The sequence below is a fragment of the Pseudorca crassidens genome, chromosome 20, assembly GCF_039906515.1.
Source record: "Pseudorca crassidens isolate mPseCra1 chromosome 20, mPseCra1.hap1, whole genome shotgun sequence".
NCBI classification, from domain to species: Eukaryota; Metazoa; Chordata; class Mammalia; order Artiodactyla; family Delphinidae; genus Pseudorca; species Pseudorca crassidens.
Window position 1 is genome coordinate 55,551,257 of NC_090315.1, and position 19,897 is coordinate 55,571,153.

At 48.8% G+C, this 19,897-nt stretch overlaps 2 protein-coding genes across 2 annotated transcripts in view; one reads left to right on the forward strand and one right to left on the reverse strand.

Annotated features, from left to right (window-relative positions):
• The window catches only part of BCO1 (beta-carotene oxygenase 1), a 157,687-nt gene that overhangs the window by 66,396 nt on the left and 71,394 nt on the right, over positions 1-19,897 (forward strand). The window contains exons 14-20 of the mRNA XM_067719486.1: positions 2,291-2,476; positions 3,626-4,746; positions 6,559-6,725; positions 6,857-8,497; positions 10,490-10,645; positions 13,531-13,651; positions 14,671-14,817. The gene's annotated coding sequence lies outside the window, so the exon portion shown is untranslated. The remainder of the gene's footprint in view (positions 1-2,290; positions 2,477-3,625; positions 4,747-6,558; positions 6,726-6,856; positions 8,498-10,489; positions 10,646-13,530; positions 13,652-14,670; positions 14,818-19,897) is intronic.
• The window catches only part of LOC137214538 (polycystin-1-like protein 2), an 85,726-nt gene that overhangs the window by 47,058 nt on the left and 18,771 nt on the right, over positions 1-19,897 (reverse strand). Inside the window, 12 exon segments of the mRNA XM_067718419.1 lie at positions 467-612; positions 2,370-2,486; positions 2,489-2,533; positions 3,668-3,809; positions 4,529-4,649; positions 6,503-6,710; positions 8,225-8,342; positions 10,071-10,120; positions 12,527-12,585; positions 14,777-14,966; positions 14,969-15,199; positions 17,160-17,389. Coding sequence (XP_067574520.1) covers positions 467-612; positions 2,370-2,486; positions 2,489-2,533; positions 3,668-3,809; positions 4,529-4,649; positions 6,503-6,710; positions 8,225-8,342; positions 10,071-10,120; positions 12,527-12,585; positions 14,777-14,966; positions 14,969-15,199; positions 17,160-17,389 — 1,657 coding nt within the window.

The window sequence follows — 19,897 nt, forward strand, 5'->3', positions numbered from 1 at the left end:
TTCTCCCCTCACTGCCCTCCTCATCGTGCTCTCAGGCCCTTCCACTCCAGCACGCTTCTGACCCTTGAAGTTCACTTGAGATTTTATCCAGCCTCTGCCTTATAGACCTGTTGGCTGATCTGGGTCCTCCTTCTTCTGGACTCTGAAGGCACTTGGCCTAACTCACCTCTGGATCCTTCTGCCGCCATCTCCCTCAGGTCCCCCACCCCAAGTCCCCCAGGCCCTTCCCCTATACTGGCCACTAGTCATAAGATCTACAAAGGTAGAGACCACATCTCTTTTGTCCACGGCTATATCCCCAGGACCGGGCACATAGTAGGTGCTCTGTAAATACATGTTGAAGGAATGAATGAATCAACCACTCATCTGGTCATACCCTTGGCTCCCTTCAACCCGGCCACCCTTTTGTTGAGGTTTAGACAAGTCAAGAAGTTGTCTTAGTAGAGAAACAGTGGCTGCCAGCCACCTTAACTGCTGCCTGGGTCTGCTGTCTGTCACCCACGTGATTGCAGACAGAAATGACCACTGTCAGCATGAAGTCATTGTTTTCTGCTCCAAGTGGCAGGTAAACTGATGGGAGGGCAGGTTCAGGGCCACAGTGTAGACAGGAACCTGGCAAATGGACATTGGACAATTAGGGGGGCATCTCCAGGCCCCAGGGACACTGTAAACCCACCAAGGTAGAGCCTGATGACAAGGACACAAAAGCCACAGCTCGTGAAGTCACGGCAGGCACTCGTGGACTCCATACTTCCCGGGAAAAGATGGCCGTTTATGCCAATCCACTGTCGTCTCTAAGTAATCACATGCTGCTGTGACTTTGGAATAATTTTACTAAAATCCATGAAAGTTTTCAGAAAAAGAATCCCCCATTTACAAGCTTTTTAGAAAAATTCAAGGTGGTAAACCAAATTACAAAAAGAAGGAGAAAGAGGAGGAGGAGGAAAAGAAGATCTTAACAATTGGTTCAAGACATATCCAAACTCCCTCAAATGTCACTTCCTGTACAAAGGCCTTCCCAGGCCGCTCTATCTAAAGCAGCACCCCTGTCCTGTGTCTTTGTTTACCAGCTATCTCTACCACTAATTATAAATACAGTGAGGTCAGAGACTTCCTCTCTTTTGTTCACTGCTGTATATCTAGGACCTAGAACGGAGCCTGACGTTCAATACGTCTGCTGTAAGAGTGAATGAATGAATGAATATCCTTCGTATCCTTAAAGGGGACCCGCCTATCATTGGAATCACTTCATTGTAGTGTGCGGACAATCACGACGTTCTTGAATTGTAATTGACAACTCATTTTTATATGGTCACACTTCCCTGCCCCTTACTGGAGCAGCTAGCCTGGCGTCTCCATTTAGGGGGACACAGGTTTGAAATGAAACCTGCTTACCTTCCTTGAATTGGTCCCTTCCAGGCTCAGACCCAGTCGCGGCCCTCTGAACAGCCCTGCATTCCATGTCCATCTGACAGGCACCCCATGAAAACCACAATCCCTTGGGTCTGAGAATGGGGCCCCTCCACCTTCACCTAGTCAATGGATTCAGTTTATGTCCTTGTGGTGTTTAATGCCGGACCCTGGGGAGCACCCCTGCAACACTCCTGGAGCCTAGGTTTGCAGGAAGGTCCCAATCTGACTGGCACATTTTCAGAGCTCTTGTGAGGGTCACAGAATGCCAAAGGCCATTGGGAGGAGACAAGGACTCAAACGGGCCTGCCAAGGACCAACCACCCCCAAATCGGAAGAGCAGAGGCAATGTGGGCGCTCACCCCGTCTCTCCTGCTGATGCCCTGCTGCTGTCTTGGGTGTGGGTTGTGGTGACAGGACACTGGCTGGGGCACTGAAGTGGGGTGGCATCAGCATGCTCCGTCCTCTCCTGTAAACCTGTGCAAACAGGTCTCGTCTCAGCTCAGCATGCTCTGTGACATCGCCCATTCCCAGCTACCTCCCGCAAAGTGGGGTCAGTAGCATCGTGGACGGTTCTGTGAACCAGGCCACCCCTGTCCTGAGTGGCTCCAGGGGTCGGGGCTACTCCGAGTGTGCACTGAGGAGTGGTATCCTGGTAGCAACCCCACGTGGTCACACTTCTGCATATCCTCCTCCATTTAGCCCGTTCCACGTCCCTCATGCCACGATAGAGGTCGTTTTGGCCTCCACAGTTGTGGAGAAGATAGGGAGTTACTGCTTCTCACCTCGCTGAGATGTGTGGCAGGGTCTGTGTGCCTGGGGGCAGGGCTTCAGGGTCATCCTGCAAACCTCTCTCACACATGGAACATATTCTTTGCAGCTCCCGGAGAGAGACAGGCACCTATTCTTGGAGAGGATGAGCCCAGGAGCTGAGGGGAGAGCTAGTCCCAAGCCGGTACCTGACTCCAGGCAGAAGCAGTACTCCAGGAGCCCCAGGGCGGCGGAAGTGTTGCAGAAGATGGCAAAGCTCGTCAGAACAGTGCCCTCCTCTGGGGCAGTGGTACAGGTGGGCAGTGGGAGCTGATCACGTAGGTGCCCTCCCTGTAGGCGTGCCGGGTCACTGCTGGGGAGAGGAGACGGAGGGTGCTTAGGGGGCTGTGTGAGGCGCACAAACTCCGCCATGGTTCACGATCTCCTGGGAGCTTGTTCAACATGCAGGTTCCCAGGCTCCTCTCCAGGGCCTCAGACCTCTCTGTAGATTCTGGGGTGGGGCCCAGAAATCTGCATATCTAACAACTCCCACGCCCACCCCCTCACCCCCTTGATGCAGGGCATTCCAGGGTCTCTGAGAAACTGGGCAGAGATAGAATCCCAGTCCTGCCATTTACTATCCATGTGACCTTGGCTTTCACCTTTTTAAGAATCAGTTTCTCATCTGTAAAATGGGGCTAATAATAATAGCTTCCTCCCAGGGCTTTAGTGAGGAGGGAGTATATCGGGAAACAAGACTTGCTCAAGAGACCGAGTTAGGACGGGCCACAGCCAGGATCTGGAAACACGCAGAACTCCCCCCAAACCATGGGCTCCCATAGCACCATGAAGAGCCCCCAGCTAAGCTGCGCCAATACCCCACACCACCTGTTATAATCACCTGGTTTTTCAAAAGGAGTGCACACCTGGAAGAGCTGGGCATAGAGGATTTTAATCAATTAAAATGAATTCCCTGGCCTACACTTAATTCAGAAGGTTTGGGGTGAACCCAGGAGTGTGCATTTTAAACTAGTACCCCAGGTTATCCTGGGCAGGTGGTCTGTGGGCCACTTTGAGAAATACTGAATCAAAGGAATGCACCTGAAAAAGAATAATCACCCCATTATTTATCTTTTTGAGAGTCTACTTCTCCTGCTGCTCTGGGCTTGTTTTAAGTGAGAAGCACTGAATCGCCTGGCAGGACGTGCAGGCTGCACACCCCACTGCTTTTACCACTGATGGTGTGTCATCCACCCTGCATCATACAGTTCAGAGGCGGGTGTTTCTGTTCTGCCGTTTGCATGAGAGGAAATTGAGGCACAGAGACCTTGAATCCGATGCCTGAAGTCTTCCAGTTAGAAGGCGGCGGTGGTGGAATTCACACCAGAGCCTGTGTATGGCCCCCGCCCTGCACTGATGTCCCCTGTTTCAGCGCTCCTGGGTTTGTCTTGCTCACTGTCTGCAGAAGACAGGATCTGTGACATGAGACTGAAGGAGGCCTTCCCACCTCTGACTCTGGTTCCGGTGGCCTGGCTGCTGGTCCTCAGGAAGGAGCTGTTCAGCAGCAGGGTGGCGGTGTCGCTCTGAAGGAGGATTAAAGAACGTGGCCAGAATCCTTGGAGTCTGCAGGCCGCCGGGAGGGGCTCGGCCTGAAAGAGAGCACAGCCCAGGGCCCCTGAGGCTGCAGCCAGCCTACAGGACTCAGCAGGGCAGTGGCTTCTGACCCTGGGAGGCCTTTCGGATTTGTCTCCAATGGATTGACGGCAGTATCACCTGCTTTCCTGAGGTCAGCCCAAATAGCTCATCTCCAGCCGCGTTAGAGTGTTTGTCCTTGTCCAGGTTCCCTGGAAGCAGAGTCTGAGACAAGGATCTGTGTGCAGGGCATTTATGAGGGAGGGCTCTCAGGCAAAACCAGGAGGGCAGGGAGGGAAGCCGAATGGGGCAGAGAATGAAACAAGGCAAAGAAGTGGTTTCGGGAGGCATCCAGCTTCATTCAGCCTGATCCCATGGGGAGCTCTGGAGCATAAGCTGCACCACAGAAATTGTCTCACTCAGAGCCCGGGGGGCTACGCTGTTAGACCCCACAGTTATTGGCCAGCGGCCGCCCCATCGCAGCTGGGGGATGCCTGCATCAGCCTGGTAAGGATGGGCTGGGCACCCACAGCATCTGCTGCGATGTTTCCCTATTGTTTCTGCTCCGCTGCATCCGTTCTGTCTTCTGACCAATGCTCCCCAGCCCCCGACTCCTACTCCTCGGGCTCTGAGTGGAGTTGACCAAACCCCAGCTCAGTCCTGGGCATGTGACTCAGGTCTGGTCAATCAAAGTGAGAAGTCGTTTCTGTTTTTGAGAGGCTTCCAGTGTCCTCGCCTTCTCCAGCAGGGTGTCATCTAAATACCAGCTGAACACGGCTGCTGCAGACTTGTCCCCCATGGTGACCTTGAGCAATACGCCCCTGCTGGCATTCACTGGCCTGCAGTTCTCCTCACAGCTGAAAGGGAGACAGAGAACGGAGCAGGGATGCTCCCTCAGACGTTGTGGCCGCCCGCCTGGTCTTTTGTCCAGTTCTTCTCAAGTCCTTTGAGAAGGTAGGAAATGGCTTTGTGAAGTGAAAGATGGAATAAAAACAACTTCTGCCCCAACCAAAACCAGGTCACGAAGATGAAGCGATTCGTTCCTGCCTGAATTCCCATTTCATTCACTGCACAAGAGAATGACACGGAAAGTGCGTGAGGCTGAGAGAGGACCCTAGGCTCCAATCCCGCCCCTGCCACTTGTGAATGACTGCTTTGCACAAGCCACTTAACCTCTCTGAGCCTCAGTTTCCTCACCTGTAAAGTGAGGGGATAAGAGCAGTCAATTTCCATGATTCTTTCTAGTGCTGATAATGATCAGTGAGTCCTGTGATTTTACAGCACACGTGCCACATCCCGTTGTCATTAGCTTAGCCAGTGCTGACCACAACCCTATGAGAATCCCCATATCACAGACGAGCAAACTGAGCTCAGAAAGTTGTGTGATGAGTCCCAGTGACACAACTCCTGAGTGGGGGATGGAACATGGGCCCACACGTCTGGACCCGAGCCCTGGGCCTTCTGTGTAATGTCATATTCCCTCACATGAGCCAGTGAGACATCACTGACTCCTGCTGTGTGCAACCCATCCCCAGTCCTTTTAGTAGGAGCTTTAAAATAGCTCTCGAATCTCCCCACTTCTGTCTTCACGTCTACCCTAGTGCAAGTGAGCCAGACATTCCCCATTTGCCCCTGCAGCCCACTTGCCATCAACTCTGTGGCTCTGTGTGCCAGGGACTGATCTCCATAGACTGCATCACCGAGTCTCCACACCTGCCAATGGGCCCAGCCAATGGGGAGCATTGAGAGGAGAGAGGTTGGGATAGCTATTCACCACTTTCCCTGCTCCTTACCAAATGGACTGCAGTTGGCAGAGGCCGTGTTCCTCTGGCCAAGGCCACAGCTCGTGCCGGGGGCACCTCTCCCGCAGCTGCAGCTCCCAAGGGGGTTCCAGAGATGCCATCCCCTTCTCTTACCCCTGCAGGCCTAAGAGGGACAATGGCTTCCTCTTGTTGTAGCCCTGCATTGTCATCCCTGGTTGATCCCCTTATCCCTGCCCTTGTCTGTAAATAGACCCTTTATCCAACTCCCCTCCGTTCCCAATTTCAGTGAGCCATCTGCTTCCTTCAGGGACCCAGCTGATGGCCGCGCCACCTTGAACTCTCACCTTGATTCCTGCAAGTGCCTAAGCAACCTCCCTGAGTCCTCTCTCGCCGCCTCCCGACCCCGCCCCAGCCGCTTCTCCACCCTGCTACCAGAGCGTTTGGAAGCAAAACGTGATCATGTTCCCAGCCTGCTTAAAAGTCTTGGGTGACTTTCCAGAACTCTTAGGATAAAGGCCGAAATCATGTGTCTGACATAACCCTCAAGGCCCTGCCGGAGCCAGGCCCTGCCTGCTCTTCCGCCATGCTCCAGCCACACCAGCCTCTTTCACTTCCAGATTATTGTATGCTCCCTCCCTTTACTGTCTGTCCTGTCTCCCGCCCTCCCTTTTCCTGGCCAAGTTAATTCCTCTTCTGTCTTCACATCTCTGCTGAGGGCAGCCTTCCCTGACCCCGTGTCGGGGAAGTTGTCATAGAGGCGTGCTCTCTCCTTCCATTCATTTGTGTGAACCACTGCTGATCACCAAGTAACCCCAGTGAGAACTGAGACTGGGTCTGGTTTTACCCACCACTGTATGTCCTACCCCTTAGTCAGTGTAGCCAGAGCTGGCACTCAGTACATGTTGGCCAAATGGCAGCCCTGCAGGAGTTTGCTCTGGTGCTCCCACCTGACTCGCGGCCTGAGTTCCAGGGGGTCAGACACACAGAGGCACTGCTTCTCCAGGTTCTCCAGCTCCCGGCCTCTCCAGACTGCCAGGCGCAGGGTAACAGCAGAGTCAGGCGTCGGCAGGCGGGACGGTGGCACTACCAACTCCCTCTGGTCTGTGCGGCGCAGCTGCCTCTCAACACAATCACTCCACTGAGCCCAGCAGTGCCCTGAGAGAGAGAGAGGTAGGCCAACACTGTGATCCACCCAGGCACCTTGAACTTGACACATGTGGCTACCTTCTGGTTGGGGGTTTTTAGAAGAAATGGGTCATGGATAAGAAAATTGGTTCCAAATAGAGATTCTTTTTTTTTAGTTTCAGGTTGAAGGAATGGTGCCACGGAAGAATGTTTCTGGGGAAATGACCCCCGCTTCACCCAGACTCTGAGCAAACCTGCAGGATGTGTTGGCTTGTTTTGCATCAGTGACTTGCACTGGTGAGCAGGCCAGCACAGAGCAGGAGAGGCTCCCAGAGGATATACAGCCCCGCCTGGGAGAAGGCGCCTTCTTGTCCCTGGTGTAAGTGATTGTCCACAGCTGTTTGTCTCTGTGCGGTACATTGGGGACCTGGGAGGCTGTATCTCTATCTGGGACGCTGCATGTCATCTCGTGCTTCGTACCAACTCAGTAAGTCTCTGTGTCCTTTGCCCTTCAACTCTGTTGATTAATGTATATCCACTACTCCAACTACCCCTGATGTGTAGTCATTCACAGGATATGCCTGGGGTCAGGTCATCAGCTCAATCACCTAAAGCCTATATTTGTATCCTCTATTAATTCAGATAACAAGAACTAACATGCTGAAGGATGTCCTGAGCACTTACCGATTAATATCAAAAGACTTCAAATGTTACATGACTTTTGATCCAGTTATTCCATTTCTGGGAACTTGTTTATGAAAGTAACCACAGCCGCAAGTAAAGATTGAACTGTAAGGATGTTCATTACAGCGTTGTTTATAAGGGCAAATCATTTGAAACAACCTCAGTGTCCAAAAAGAGGGCACTGGTAAATAAATGATCATGCAGCAACTTGACAGTCTATTATGCAGGTATTATGAAAATCAAGATGGAGAAGAAGATACCAAGACATGAAAATATGTGGGATACATTGTTCAATGAAAAAAAAGGGTAACAAAAGCAATATGTACAGTATGAATGGCATTCATTTTATTTCTAGAAGAGTGTGCATAGCTAGGATATATCTGTATAAAAAGGAGAACAACCATTTCTTAAAAATAAGTACTGGTGCTACCATCTTGGTTTGTCAGAAAAGACCTCATCACTTCCTCCTTTTAAACTATCTTCTCAGTGGCATACCAAGAGCGTGGAGGTTAAAAGAGGGGTTCAGTCCAAGAGGGGAGGAGTATTTTACCACTAATATTGTTTGTGGTGACAATAAAAAAGCAGGCTGGGTTTTAGGGTTTAACTGTTGTTCCTAAATTCTCTACAGATAGTGCCTCTCCTGGTTGCCTGCATTCAGGGCCACCCCCATCGTGGTTTGCCACTGCTTCCACCCACCTCCCATTTCTATGGAATTCACAATCTCTGGCACATACAAGGCACACAAAACGTCAAGCGTGAGTAATCCTGGTGTGAAGGTTAAGAAAAACAGCAGCAAAAGCTGACCGCCGTCCATCACTCCGTGGTGAGATAGGACGGTTCAGAGTTCTAAGGTCACCTACCACATGCCCACTGGAAGCGAAAGTCCTTGTTACTATCTGGCCAGCCCAGAGTCACTGTTGTGAAAGGATCCAAGTACTGACCTGGTTCCACGCACAGCTCCACATCCCCTCTATCTCTCTGCAGAAAAAGCAGCTGGCTGGTGAGACGCCCTCCACAGCTGGCACCCCACCTTGCGCCCCAGAGCAGTCTGTGCCAGGAGTGGCCACAGTGTGAGGCATGGAGTGGAGACAGACCTGTCTGATCCCCCTAGCCTGCAGGGGATGGATCACTGGGTAAGTGACTAGGCCAAGTGCGGGCTGGGTGCCAAGGGTTCATCATGCGTTCAGCTGCATTAACAGAGCCTGCTCTGGGCCAGGCCCAGTGCTTGAGGCCTGGAGATAGAGGAATAGAGAGCCAGCCCCTGCCCTTATACCTAGTCTGACAGACAAGGAACCCAACAATTAAAATGCAGAGTGCTAACTGCTGCAGTAGAGAGGGCTCAGGGGATCGTGATAATAGATGAGGGAGGAAGTAGGTTGAGAACGCCTGTTCCCCCTAAGGATTTGACAGTGTCTGACTCCTGGGGCTGCTGTGGATCAGATGAGAAAAACGAGTGACGCGCTTCCTCTTGTGTCTGGAGCAGAGGACAGCACGGAGCTATTACCTCTACACAGCAGAGAGCTGGTGTCAGGGCAAGCTTCCCAGAGGACAGGACCCCAGGGCTATGGAGCCGGGGAAGGAGGAGGAGTGAGGGCGAGCTGGGGCAACGATGGAGAGCACGTGGATTCAAGGAAAGGGGTTGGCAGGCATGTGGTGTGTTCCAGGATCAGTTCTGGTTAGACCTGTTAAACAGCTCAGGCCCAGAGGGCTTGTCCTGGGAATAACAGGAGGCTGTGGCAGAACTCAGTCCCCAGGGGTCTCTCTGGTTTGAGAATAAAGCTCAACCCCCTTGCCTTGGCACCTGAGGCTCCATGTGATTTGGCCTCTGTCCGTCTCTATAATCTCCTACATCCTCCCCGCCTCCAACAGCAGGCCTCAGGGCCTTCTCATCTACATACCTAGACAACTCTTGTTCTGCTTCCAGGATGGCTGGCTGTCCTATCTTCAGGTCCCCACTTAAATGTTACCTCTCAAGAGCCCATGTCTGATCACATTTGCTAGTCCACCCTCTGCTAGTTGCTGTCACTGCACTGTATTGGTTCTAGTTAGATGCATCACAGTTCTTAATTATATGCTAACTTGTGAGTTAGTCTCACCCGCTAAGCTTCCTGAAGGCAGGGACCACATCTGTTTATTCACCATTGTTTCCCCAGCCCCTAATACCAATCCTTGAACATTGTAGAGGCACAATAAATCTTGTTATTGAATAAATGCATGCATGAGCAATGTCAAGAGCAAGGAGTCAAAGACTTAGTCTTGCTATAAATACCAAAAGACCTGGGCCTTTTTTCTCATATAAGCATTAAAAGCCATGAATTTCCATCCGAGCACTGCCTTAGCTGTATCCCATAAATTTGGATAGGTTGTGTTGTCATTATCACTTAAAATATTTTAAAATATCCTTGTGATTTTTTCTTTGACCCATTGATCTTTTTTTTTAAGAAGTGTGCTGTTTAATTTCCAAGATGTCTGAGAGATATCTACGTATCCTAGATAACTTATTATTGATTTATAACATGCTGCTGTTGTGGTTAGAGGACGTGCTTCATTTGATTTCAATCCCTCTGGGTTTCTTTTTAAAAAGAAGAAGCCTCAGTGATTGCTAGTGCTCTGCTGTTAGCACCAAAAAGCCCAAATTCAAAACTAAAACAGAGTACTTAGACATCTTTTTCTTGTGAGGTTAAGTGTTTTAAAAAAAATACTCACATTCTTTTCCTGAGCCTTTGTTCCAGGTGGTTCTTGGAGACTGAAGGGAGCTATGAACACAGTAGGGATGGGTGTCAGACGTTGGTGGTGTTTATAAGGTCACCAAAGGGCAGAGTCAGAGGGTACGCTGAGGATGCCCTGGGAGTATCTGCCTGTCTTTGGAAATGGTTTAGGGACACGCAGAGAATATTCAGGTTGTAGGAAATGGGTCAAAAGCAAAACCGTCATGTTCACCGCTGGGCTATAGACACCTCTTTGGCGGATAAGAAAGAGGCGGGCAGCTGCCAATGGCAGGTAGAACAAGATTAAGGTCAGACTTGCAGCTGTTCGCCATTAATGTTTACCTGCCAGTTGAAGGGTGGGGGTGGGGAGCCCTCATCTCATATGCTATTTTCTGTGGTGCAAATGTTCCCATACAGGCAGATTTCAGGATACCAAGGTGACCTCACTGAATGCATAGTGGGAGAGATGGGCACAACCAGCTCTGGCAGGCTGGTAGGAGCTGGACTTAGCACGCCATGGTGTGTTTCTGGATCCATTCATTGGCGTCTTAATGGCTGTGCGAACCTCGGCAGGTTAGTTACTCTTTCTGAGTCTTAGGTGCCTCATCCGTAAAGAAGGCTGAAGGCAGCCCTTATTTCTCAAAGCTCCAGGAGGACTGAATGCTGTGCTGTATATATTAGTGCTTTGTCATCTATTCATCTGTAAACAATATTAGTGTGTCAAGTTAAAAAAAATGGAAAAGGTACTCTCAGCTGATATGCTCTGAAGATATTGAAATGTGAGTTTGATTAATATCTAATTAAAGTGTAGTGATTAAGTTAAGCACTTAGGGTTGGTCATTCCATGTGATTCGCTAGGCCCTGGTGACTTGGATGTTTTAAGATCAGGGTATTACTGATCTTTAAAGAATTCCCTCTCAGTGAATTCTTATTCTCACAATGATAAGTTTGAAGGTCTGTAAAATCATACAAAACAAAGCTAAAATGCCAGACACAGAGATCTTTCTTAACCGTAAGAAGGAAGATGGTCCAATAACCCTGAATGAAGAAATCCAGAGAAATTGTTGCTACCCTGATCCTGCCATGAATTAGCTGAGTGACTTTTGCAAAGTCAATTAACCTCCCTGGACCTCAAATTCCATACGTGGAAACTCCTAGGAGGACTGTGGACAGTAAGTAGAACGGACATCTCATATTTTCTTCCCCCGTCCAGGCATTCACGCCCCCTTCTTTTGATAATGGCACTTACAGATGATATTTTCCCTGGGGAACCATCCCTCCCCACCCTCAGTCCTTTGGGTGAATCTGATCCTACGTCATGTTCCGGGGTGGACGTGTGATCCTGGTCTGCCCTGAGTACCACTCCCCTCTGGTCTCAGCAACAGGTCTAGGAGGGACCATGAACCAAGCTTAGACAAGTGAGAGGCAGCCTCAGGACTTGTTCTGAAAATATCAACACAGAGATGCTCTTTCTCCTCTGGGGTTAAGGACTGAAGCCTGCAGCCATCTTGCTACTACTCGGGAAGAGGGAGTCGGACTGAAGCCAACATAGAACAAAGAGATGGAGAGAGGCAGATTTCCGAAGACATTGCGTGGCTGGATCCTGCTGTGCCTAAACCCTGGACTTTTATTTTCTGAGTTGATAAAATTTCCTTTGGCTTGAGCCATTTTGAACTGCTTTTCTTTCTCTTGCTACTCAAAAGTCCGGGCAAACACAGTCAAGGTGAATTTTAAGACAGTGACATCTACTATTGGCTGCCTACCAACAGCCAATACCCTGCTCTTCCTCTTGGCTGTCAGAATCCATCTTCTCCCACAGAGCCTAAAAATGCTGGATTCCCAGCATCCCTTACAGCTGGGCACCTGACCCAACTTTGGCCAATGGTATCTAAAGGGAAGATTGCTGGGGACTAGTGGGAAAGATTTTTTTCCCTAATATAAAGAGATGCACAGGGGGACATGGGTTTCTGCTGCTGCTGGATAATGCTGGGTTGACAGGTGATGTCTGGAACTGCGGCAGCCATCTTGATTGCATGAGACACAAGCCTAAGGACCAAGCGAAAGCTCTGAGGATGGCAGAGCAGAATGACAGACTGAGCCTGGGTCCTCGCTGGTGACACTGAGCCACTGAACCAACCTTGGAACTAACTTCTTAGTTATGTAAGATAATAAGACTTGAACTTAAAGCCACTTATGTTGGGCTTTCTATTATTTGAAGCCTAAAGCAGTGTAACTAATACAAATTCGAATGTTTTAGAATTCTGTATCAATGGTTGGATGTTCTGTTGCTTACCTTATTGCCTATTTAGAGTAACCAGAGAATTCTTAATATCTGTGAAACAAAATAAGCATTCAAAGCTCTGTTTTAAGGGCCCCCTCACTAGATTCCCGAGGAAGTGCAATGCCCTAAACTCCTGGTCACAAGTTTTATACCCCCTTGCAGAAAATTCTTACCTGTGACAGTGACGCTTCCAATTTTCAAACTCAAGTTTGAGAAGGCGTTCCTCACCAGCGACCAGAAAGGCGCCTGCAATGCAAAGGGTGGAGAATTATGGGCATTGTAATAAATTGTTTAACTTGCTCTGAGACAGTTCTCCCAGCCTGTGCTTCTCCAGTCCTGTGATGGCAGTATCTGACTCTTTCATCATCAAAGAATTTAATGTATCCCTGATGTATGCCAGGCATGGTGCAAGGCTCTGGGGACACAGAGATGAATGAAACATGGTCCTTGTCCTCAAGGCCTTATGGTCTAGTAGGCATGTGGGACACTCCAGTGTGGGAATCGGCATGGAAGGCAGTGTGGGCATGGGGTTGGGGGTCTGCTTCTACCTTGGGGAGAGAAAGAAATGGTTAATGAGGTGGGGCAGGGGCTAGAGCTGAAGTTCAGAGGATGAGCAGGTGCTCATTTGCCAGATGAGAGAGGAGATTCCAGCAGAAGGAGGCCAATTACACGGTTTTAAAAGGGTCGAGAGAGTGGGGAGGGGAGAGGAGGATTTGTCAGAAGACTTGGAGAGAGCCGCTGCTACATGAGTATCTCCGCCCCCCTGCCTCCCTCATGGGGAAGAGGTGGTGGGTGCTACCTTCTTCTCTTCTCAAGCCTGGAGAGAAGGTCTTCAGAGAGGGCCCTTGGTGAGCTGGGTATGTGTTCTTTGAGGCTGGGAACCCCCATGGACAGGTTCCTTACTCATGCCCTTGGAATGATCTATGACGGGTGGAGGAGAGGGAAGGGGAGAGAGGAAAGGCAGCATTTCTGCATTTGGGAAATGACTACAGTCGGCTGGAAGCAGCCAAGGACTGGGGGAGAATTTTCTAAGGACCAGATGTTAGCCTTGGCGGGGGGGAGGGAGTGGAGAGGGTAGAGAGAACGAGGAGAACAGAGAAAGGGACCCTGTTGGTGACAGGAGAGCCCTGGACTGAGTGAATTCTTATTCTCAGTAGCTGTAGTTGTCTGTTCTCAGTTGTAGGTGTCTGACATCTGTAGTTGTCAGTTGTCTATGAGCCTCAAGAGCCCATGGAAGCTCCTACGAGAGGCGGCTGCAAACATCTGCTGGGCGGTGAGAGCAAGGCCAGCGCCACCAAGTGAGCACCTTCCTGTCCTGCCTGGTTCCCTGTCCTTCCCCCCTCACTCCCTTCATCCCTGGAGGTGTCCAGTCTGTTTTTCTCATGGGGAGGAGAAGACTGCTTATCATCTAAGAGAGAGCCCCAAAGTCACGGGTGTATGGAGATTTTATCTCTTATCTCCTACCAAGTAGCTTTTATAGGAGTCAAAAATTAATTTGCATTTGAATTACAGCCTCTTTATTACATTTGCCATTGTCGTTCCATTTCATTTCCAGATTCTTCCTGTTCCAAACTGTACCTTTGGTACCTGGCAAAATTGCGATGTTTCTCTTCTTGACTCTGTCGTTCCTTCTGCCATCTCTTTTGCCACATCCCTTGCTGAGGGCATGGTAGCCCATACCTGCACATCATTACCCCCTTTCTCACACACCTCTGAGGTCCAGGGTAGCGGACCTGGGTGGGCTGGAGACTCTGCCACCTTCATCACTTTCCTGCCTGCTGACCTCACCACACTGCCCTCAGAGACACTCTGTTCTTTCCAGATTAAATGCACGTCAGCTGTGGCCTCCTGCCCTGGCTGGTGCCGGCCGGTCTGCTGCCCTATCTCTATTCCAGGCAGCCTCCTGATACCTCCTCTCTTGTCCCTCTCTCTCCCACCCTTTAGTTTTTACCCATCTCTCCCCCGCAGGACGTGGACTGCAGTTTCCCGAAACACATTCTCCTCTAGAAATGATGGAAGAAATCCAAGTACTCCCGCTCTCTTCCAGTGGTTCTCAGTGGGGGTGATTTTGCTCCCCAGGGCACAGTTGGCAATGTCTGGAGACATCTGTAGTTGTCATGACTTGGGGGCTGGGGCTACTGGCACCCAGTGGGTCGAGGCCAGGGATGCTGCTAAACATCCTACAGTGGACAGGACGGTCCCCGCAACAAAGAATTATCTGGTCCCAAATGTCAGAAGTGCCAAAGTTGAGAATCCCTGTGACTATAAGTTCTATAACTGCAAGTAATATCTGTCTCTTCCTTATTTTGTGACCCAGGCTGGATGCTGTGAACCATCTTTTTGTCTGGGACACACTGAAAAACTGGCTGGCAGAACCCTGGACACCAAGTCAGGAAGGGAAGAGGAGGGAGGTTTGGAAGGGGAGCCACAAACTCCAAGTACCTTCAAGAGGAACTGCCACGTGGTAAGTCCCAAATGGCCCCCCAAGGCTCTCTTTCTCATGGGAGAAGGTTGCATTGAGTCCTGCCACCTCAAAGTTCAGCCTCTCCGGGATACCGTGAGCCGCCGAGACATTGACCAGTAGGTCCTGTCCAAGCTCCAAGTTGCCAGAGCCCAGGAGGCCTGCAGGCCTGACAGGGGCTCCACGAAGTGGATGGTGATGTTTCTGGAGGGGGCAGAGGTGGTGGTGTTGCTGGTGGCTCAGATCTCCAAGTGGTGCATCCCTGGGCCCATCCGTTGCTGGACTGCTCCACCCAGGGTCACACTGTAGGGGAGCGGGCCCCTCTGCGTGGTGAACTCAGCCAGGGTTGTGTTACCTGACAGCACAGTGTAAGTCACCCCTGTTCCTAGGTGGAGTAAGACACATTTAAGAATGTCAGTCATGCAGTAGATTATACTGAGGTAGTTCAGACTCCAGTTGTAAAGTCAGATTCCACATATAGACATAGATATGGATATAAAGACATACGTAAGGATATATCCTCCCCACCCAAATATTAAAACGGATTATCTCTGAGTATTGGGTTCATGAGTGATTTTTCTTTCAGGGCCCTCTCTGCTCACCTGCATATTCTAATTATTTTATTTATTTTATTTTATTTATTTGGCCGCGCCGGGTCTTAATTGCAGCACACAGGATCTTCGTTGCCACGTGCGGGTCCTTAGTGGCAGCATGCAGGATCTAGTTCCCTGATGAGGGATCAAACCCGGGCCCCCTGCATTGGGAGCGCGGAGTCTTAACCACTGGACACCAGGGAAGTCCCTCTAATTATTTATACTATGCATGTGTTACGGTAAACTTAAAAGTTTGTAGTAAAAACCTCAGAACATTTTGTTGATAGAGATATCCTTGTGGCGAGGAAGGCTCAAAAGGTAGCATCTCTTAAGGGTGTGGCTGGTTTTTATGCATGAGAATTAGCCTCCAGTCTTGTCTTAAGTCGAAGCAGTGAAGCCCTTTCCATCTCCATGACTAACTGCCTGAAACCCTGCCCAACGAGAGAAGTCAGCCTGTTCACATTAAGATGGGCTCCCTTACGGACTGGGGCTGGTTATCCTAACTGGATGCTAAATATTGTGGTTGACTCTTAAAAAATATGATTTAAACCACTAAATTAAGATTCTTTCCAATAGAAACCAAGCTAGTATATTTCTTGTTTGAGTGATGCTACTGTTGCTGCTGATGGTGTTGATGTAAGCCCTCTGAGAACAGGAGCCCTGACTTTCATGTTTATTGCTGCCTCCCCCCATACCTGAAAAAGAGTAGTCACTCAATTATGTTTGTAGAATGAAAAAAGATTATCTTAAGTTTTTCCAGGTGCACCTAGCAAGCTATCTTCAGCCAACAAGCACACCAGAACAGAAAGGAGCCCCAAGCACTGTGTTTAAAGTCCCGTTATAGATCCATGAAGTTACTGCTCTGAGTGAGGCTCCGGGTGGTATGAGGTTGGACTGAGACATGTCCTCACCTCCACAGCTCTGTGCCACTCAGTTTATATCAACAGGTCTCTGTCCAGATCTCAGACTGGACCTGTGCCTTGAGGAAAGATACTGCCTTCGGTGAGGATGGGAGAGTCTATTGACAGAAGGGGTGATATTCAAAATATTTAACAACTGAAACTGCATGGGCACCAGCTAAGTAGAATGATGTTCTGATAAATCAGAATGGACACTGTGACCAATCCGAATGGATGCTGTGACCAATTAGAATGGACGTTGTGACCAATGAGAAATATTGCTATGACCAATCAGAATAGATGCCATGACAAATCAGAATGGATACCTTGACTGATCAAAATGGACATGATGGGCAATCAGAATGGCCTCTGTGACCAATCAGAAGAGAAACTGTGAGCAATCAGCACGGACACCAGCCATAACAGCTGCTGTAGTTGATTATCAGCCCTAACTGGGGGCAATGTGATTGTGTCAAGCTGGTCGATGCTGGCTGTGCTGAGATTCACATGCCCCCAACAGGGAATGGCTTGGAAGTCCAAGTCTTGTGATGGGACTAGGGGCATGCAAATGGTCTTCAGAAGGATGGTTGCTCTCACTAGCTTACTAGCCTTGTGACTTCGGCCAAATTTCTCAACCTTCCTTCCATTTCTTCCTCCATAAAATGTATTGGGTGGGCTACTATATAAGCACTTAGACCAGTTCCTGGTATACACTAGGTACTAAATAAATGAGTGGCTAAGAAACTAACTCCATAAGTGTTTGCTGTTAGTACTTATTGAAGCCTGGGAGCTGGATGGATAGATTGGGGGCAAATCAAGGCTGCCTTGACCTTGACCATTTCTGCAGACTCACCTCCATCAAGCTCCACCTGAATCCACAGAGGGTCCCTGAAGACTGCCCAGGAGAGAGGGCTGGTTCCTGATGTGGACAGGCCAGAACACCCAGTCACACAGAGCCTCTCCATCTTGTCTCACATCGTCACTTGCTTCTGAGCTATCACGTTCCACTCGCTGGTTGTACACTCGACAAACACAGTGAATTCCCCAGGGGCTGTGAACTGGTGGAAGACGCTGCTGGACAAACTGCCAACAACGGTCAGAAACATTACCAGTGTTGGGCTCACACACACGCGCATTCACATGTGTGCTTGTGTGCACTCCCACCATACATCTCCCCCGCTCTGCAAAGATAAAAAACAATGAAGAAAAAGATGGTCCACGACCAAGCCACGCTCTCTGTGTTTGTGAAGGTTACACTGAGACTCCTGGAGCAGGTGAGAAATGGAAGAAATAGCTCTGACTAATTAGGGGTCGAATACTTGGCTGCAAGTCCATTGTCTGCCATTTTCTCCCTCTGTGGCTCATATGCACCCCCTCTCTGGGCCTCTTGCTTCATCTGTAAAATACTATGCCCCAGCCTACCTTTCTGAGCCTTGTTTTCCCCATTTGTAAAATGGGATGAGTCCAAACATATCAAAATTGCGAGTATGTTTTGCTTCTCATTTTCCCAAGGGGACTAATTTAAAATCCGTCAAATGGCCCCAAAAGATTCATGTGACCTCCCCTCCTGTCCTCCTCCTCAGCTCCTGCCACACTCCCCTTCTGTAACTATACTGGTAGCTCAGACCTCTTTCCAGTTCATAGAACATGTCACTTCTTCCCCACCCCAAGGCCCAGAAGTGCTCTTTACAGGGAAGCCTCTTGCCCATCCCTTTGCTCATACGCTTGCTCTTCCTTCAGTTCTCAGCTTAAACATCACCTCCTCAGGGGCGTCTTCTTAGATTCTTTTATAACTGCCATAGCTTTGCTGCTTCTCCTAGGTGACACTCACCCCTTTTGTGCTCGCTTATTCACTGTCATGCTTCCCTGTGGAGCTGTCAGCGCAGACAGTGTCTGTCTAGTTCTCCCTTTATACCTGGCATCTAGCACAGAGCCTAGCACATAGTGAGGGCTTGAGAAATAGTTTACAAATGGATACAGTTGTGATAAAGCTTGGAGAACAGTAACCTGATTCTTGGTGCCGGCCAAGATGGAGTTAGCCCACTATAGCCTGTTTCTTCCATTAATTACAACTAAAAACCTGGGCAGAACACAAAAAGAAACTACCCAAGGACTCTGAAAAGTAAGAAACAGTAGGCAGATTGTGGGTGAAAGTCAAAACTTTAAGAATCATCCATAAAGACAGGAGTTTCCTGTTTTCTTTCTGGGTTTTTTTGTGTGTGTGTGTGGGGGGGGGGTTGTTTGTTTGTTTGTTTAATCTCCTTTATCTCTTGACTTTGTCCCGAGGGTAGTCTGGGTCATGGTACTGCACAGTGAGTAAAGAAAACAAAAACCCCGAGAGAAACACCCTCTGTTTAGCCAGAGGACCAGAAAAAGGGCCCCAGTGAGTCTGAGACTACAGAGGAAAAACCCACTTTTGTTTTGTGTTAGTCTTTTTTTTTTCTCTCCTGTACCTACCCCAGGCTGTCCTCTCTCTTGGAGCCTCACTGACTGTGTGGGGTGATGCAGACCCCAAAATCCCTAAGAGAAAACTGATCTTTCTATCCAGAGGATCCATGGAAAGGGGCCTGTGGGAGCTGGAGATTGTGGGGAAAGTCCTGAAAAGGAGAGATGCAGAGAAGATGATTCCCTAATTCTGTGTATGACCCAGCATGAATCATGAGTTCACCCAGAAACTGCACATGTGCAGAACAGACCCAAAGAAATATAGCAAAGGCCTCTTGGACTAAAGTACAACATAAACCAGCACCCGAAGTGGCACATGAATGGAACAGACCCTGACAGTTTTGGAAACTGAACTGGAATGGGAACCACTGCTCACAGAAGGCAAGTCAGAATGTGTGGTCTGAACCTAACTGGGTTGGTTGCCTGCTAAAACAAAACAAACAGACCAGAAAAAAATAACATTTTCCAGAGTATTCTTAAAAGGACCCAGAGTGTCAGAACCTACTACCTAAAATGTTCAGAATATAATCCAGAATTGCCTGATACACAAAGAACCAGGAAAATGTGGCCAAATTTCAAGGGAAAACATAATCAGTAGATGTCAGCCCTGAGGTGACTCAGATATTAAAATGTCAAAGACTTTAACCCAACTATTATAACTATGCTCCATGAAGTAAAAGGAAACTCTCTTGAAATGAATGGAAAGCTAGACATTCTCAGCAGAGAAACCGAAACTATTAACAAGAGCCAAGTGGAAATTTTAGAAATGAATAACACAATGTCTGAAATAAAAGATTCATTCGTTGGATGCAATAGCAGAATTGAGATGGCAGAGGGAAAAGTCAGTGAGCTTGAAGACAGAGCAAGAGAAATTATCCAATCTAAAGAACATAGAGAAAAAAATATTAAAAATTTAAAAAATGAGCAGAATGTCAGCAATCTGTGTAACAATATCTAAAGGTAAAACATTTGTGTTATTGGAGCACCAGAGAGAAGAAAGAGGTTGCTGTAGAAAAATATATTTGAAGAAATAATGGCTGAAAACTTTCCAGATTTGACAAAGCACGTAAATTTAAAGATTCAAGAAGTTCTGTGAAACCCCAAATGTAAAAAACAAACAAACAAACAAAAACAAAACAAAACAAA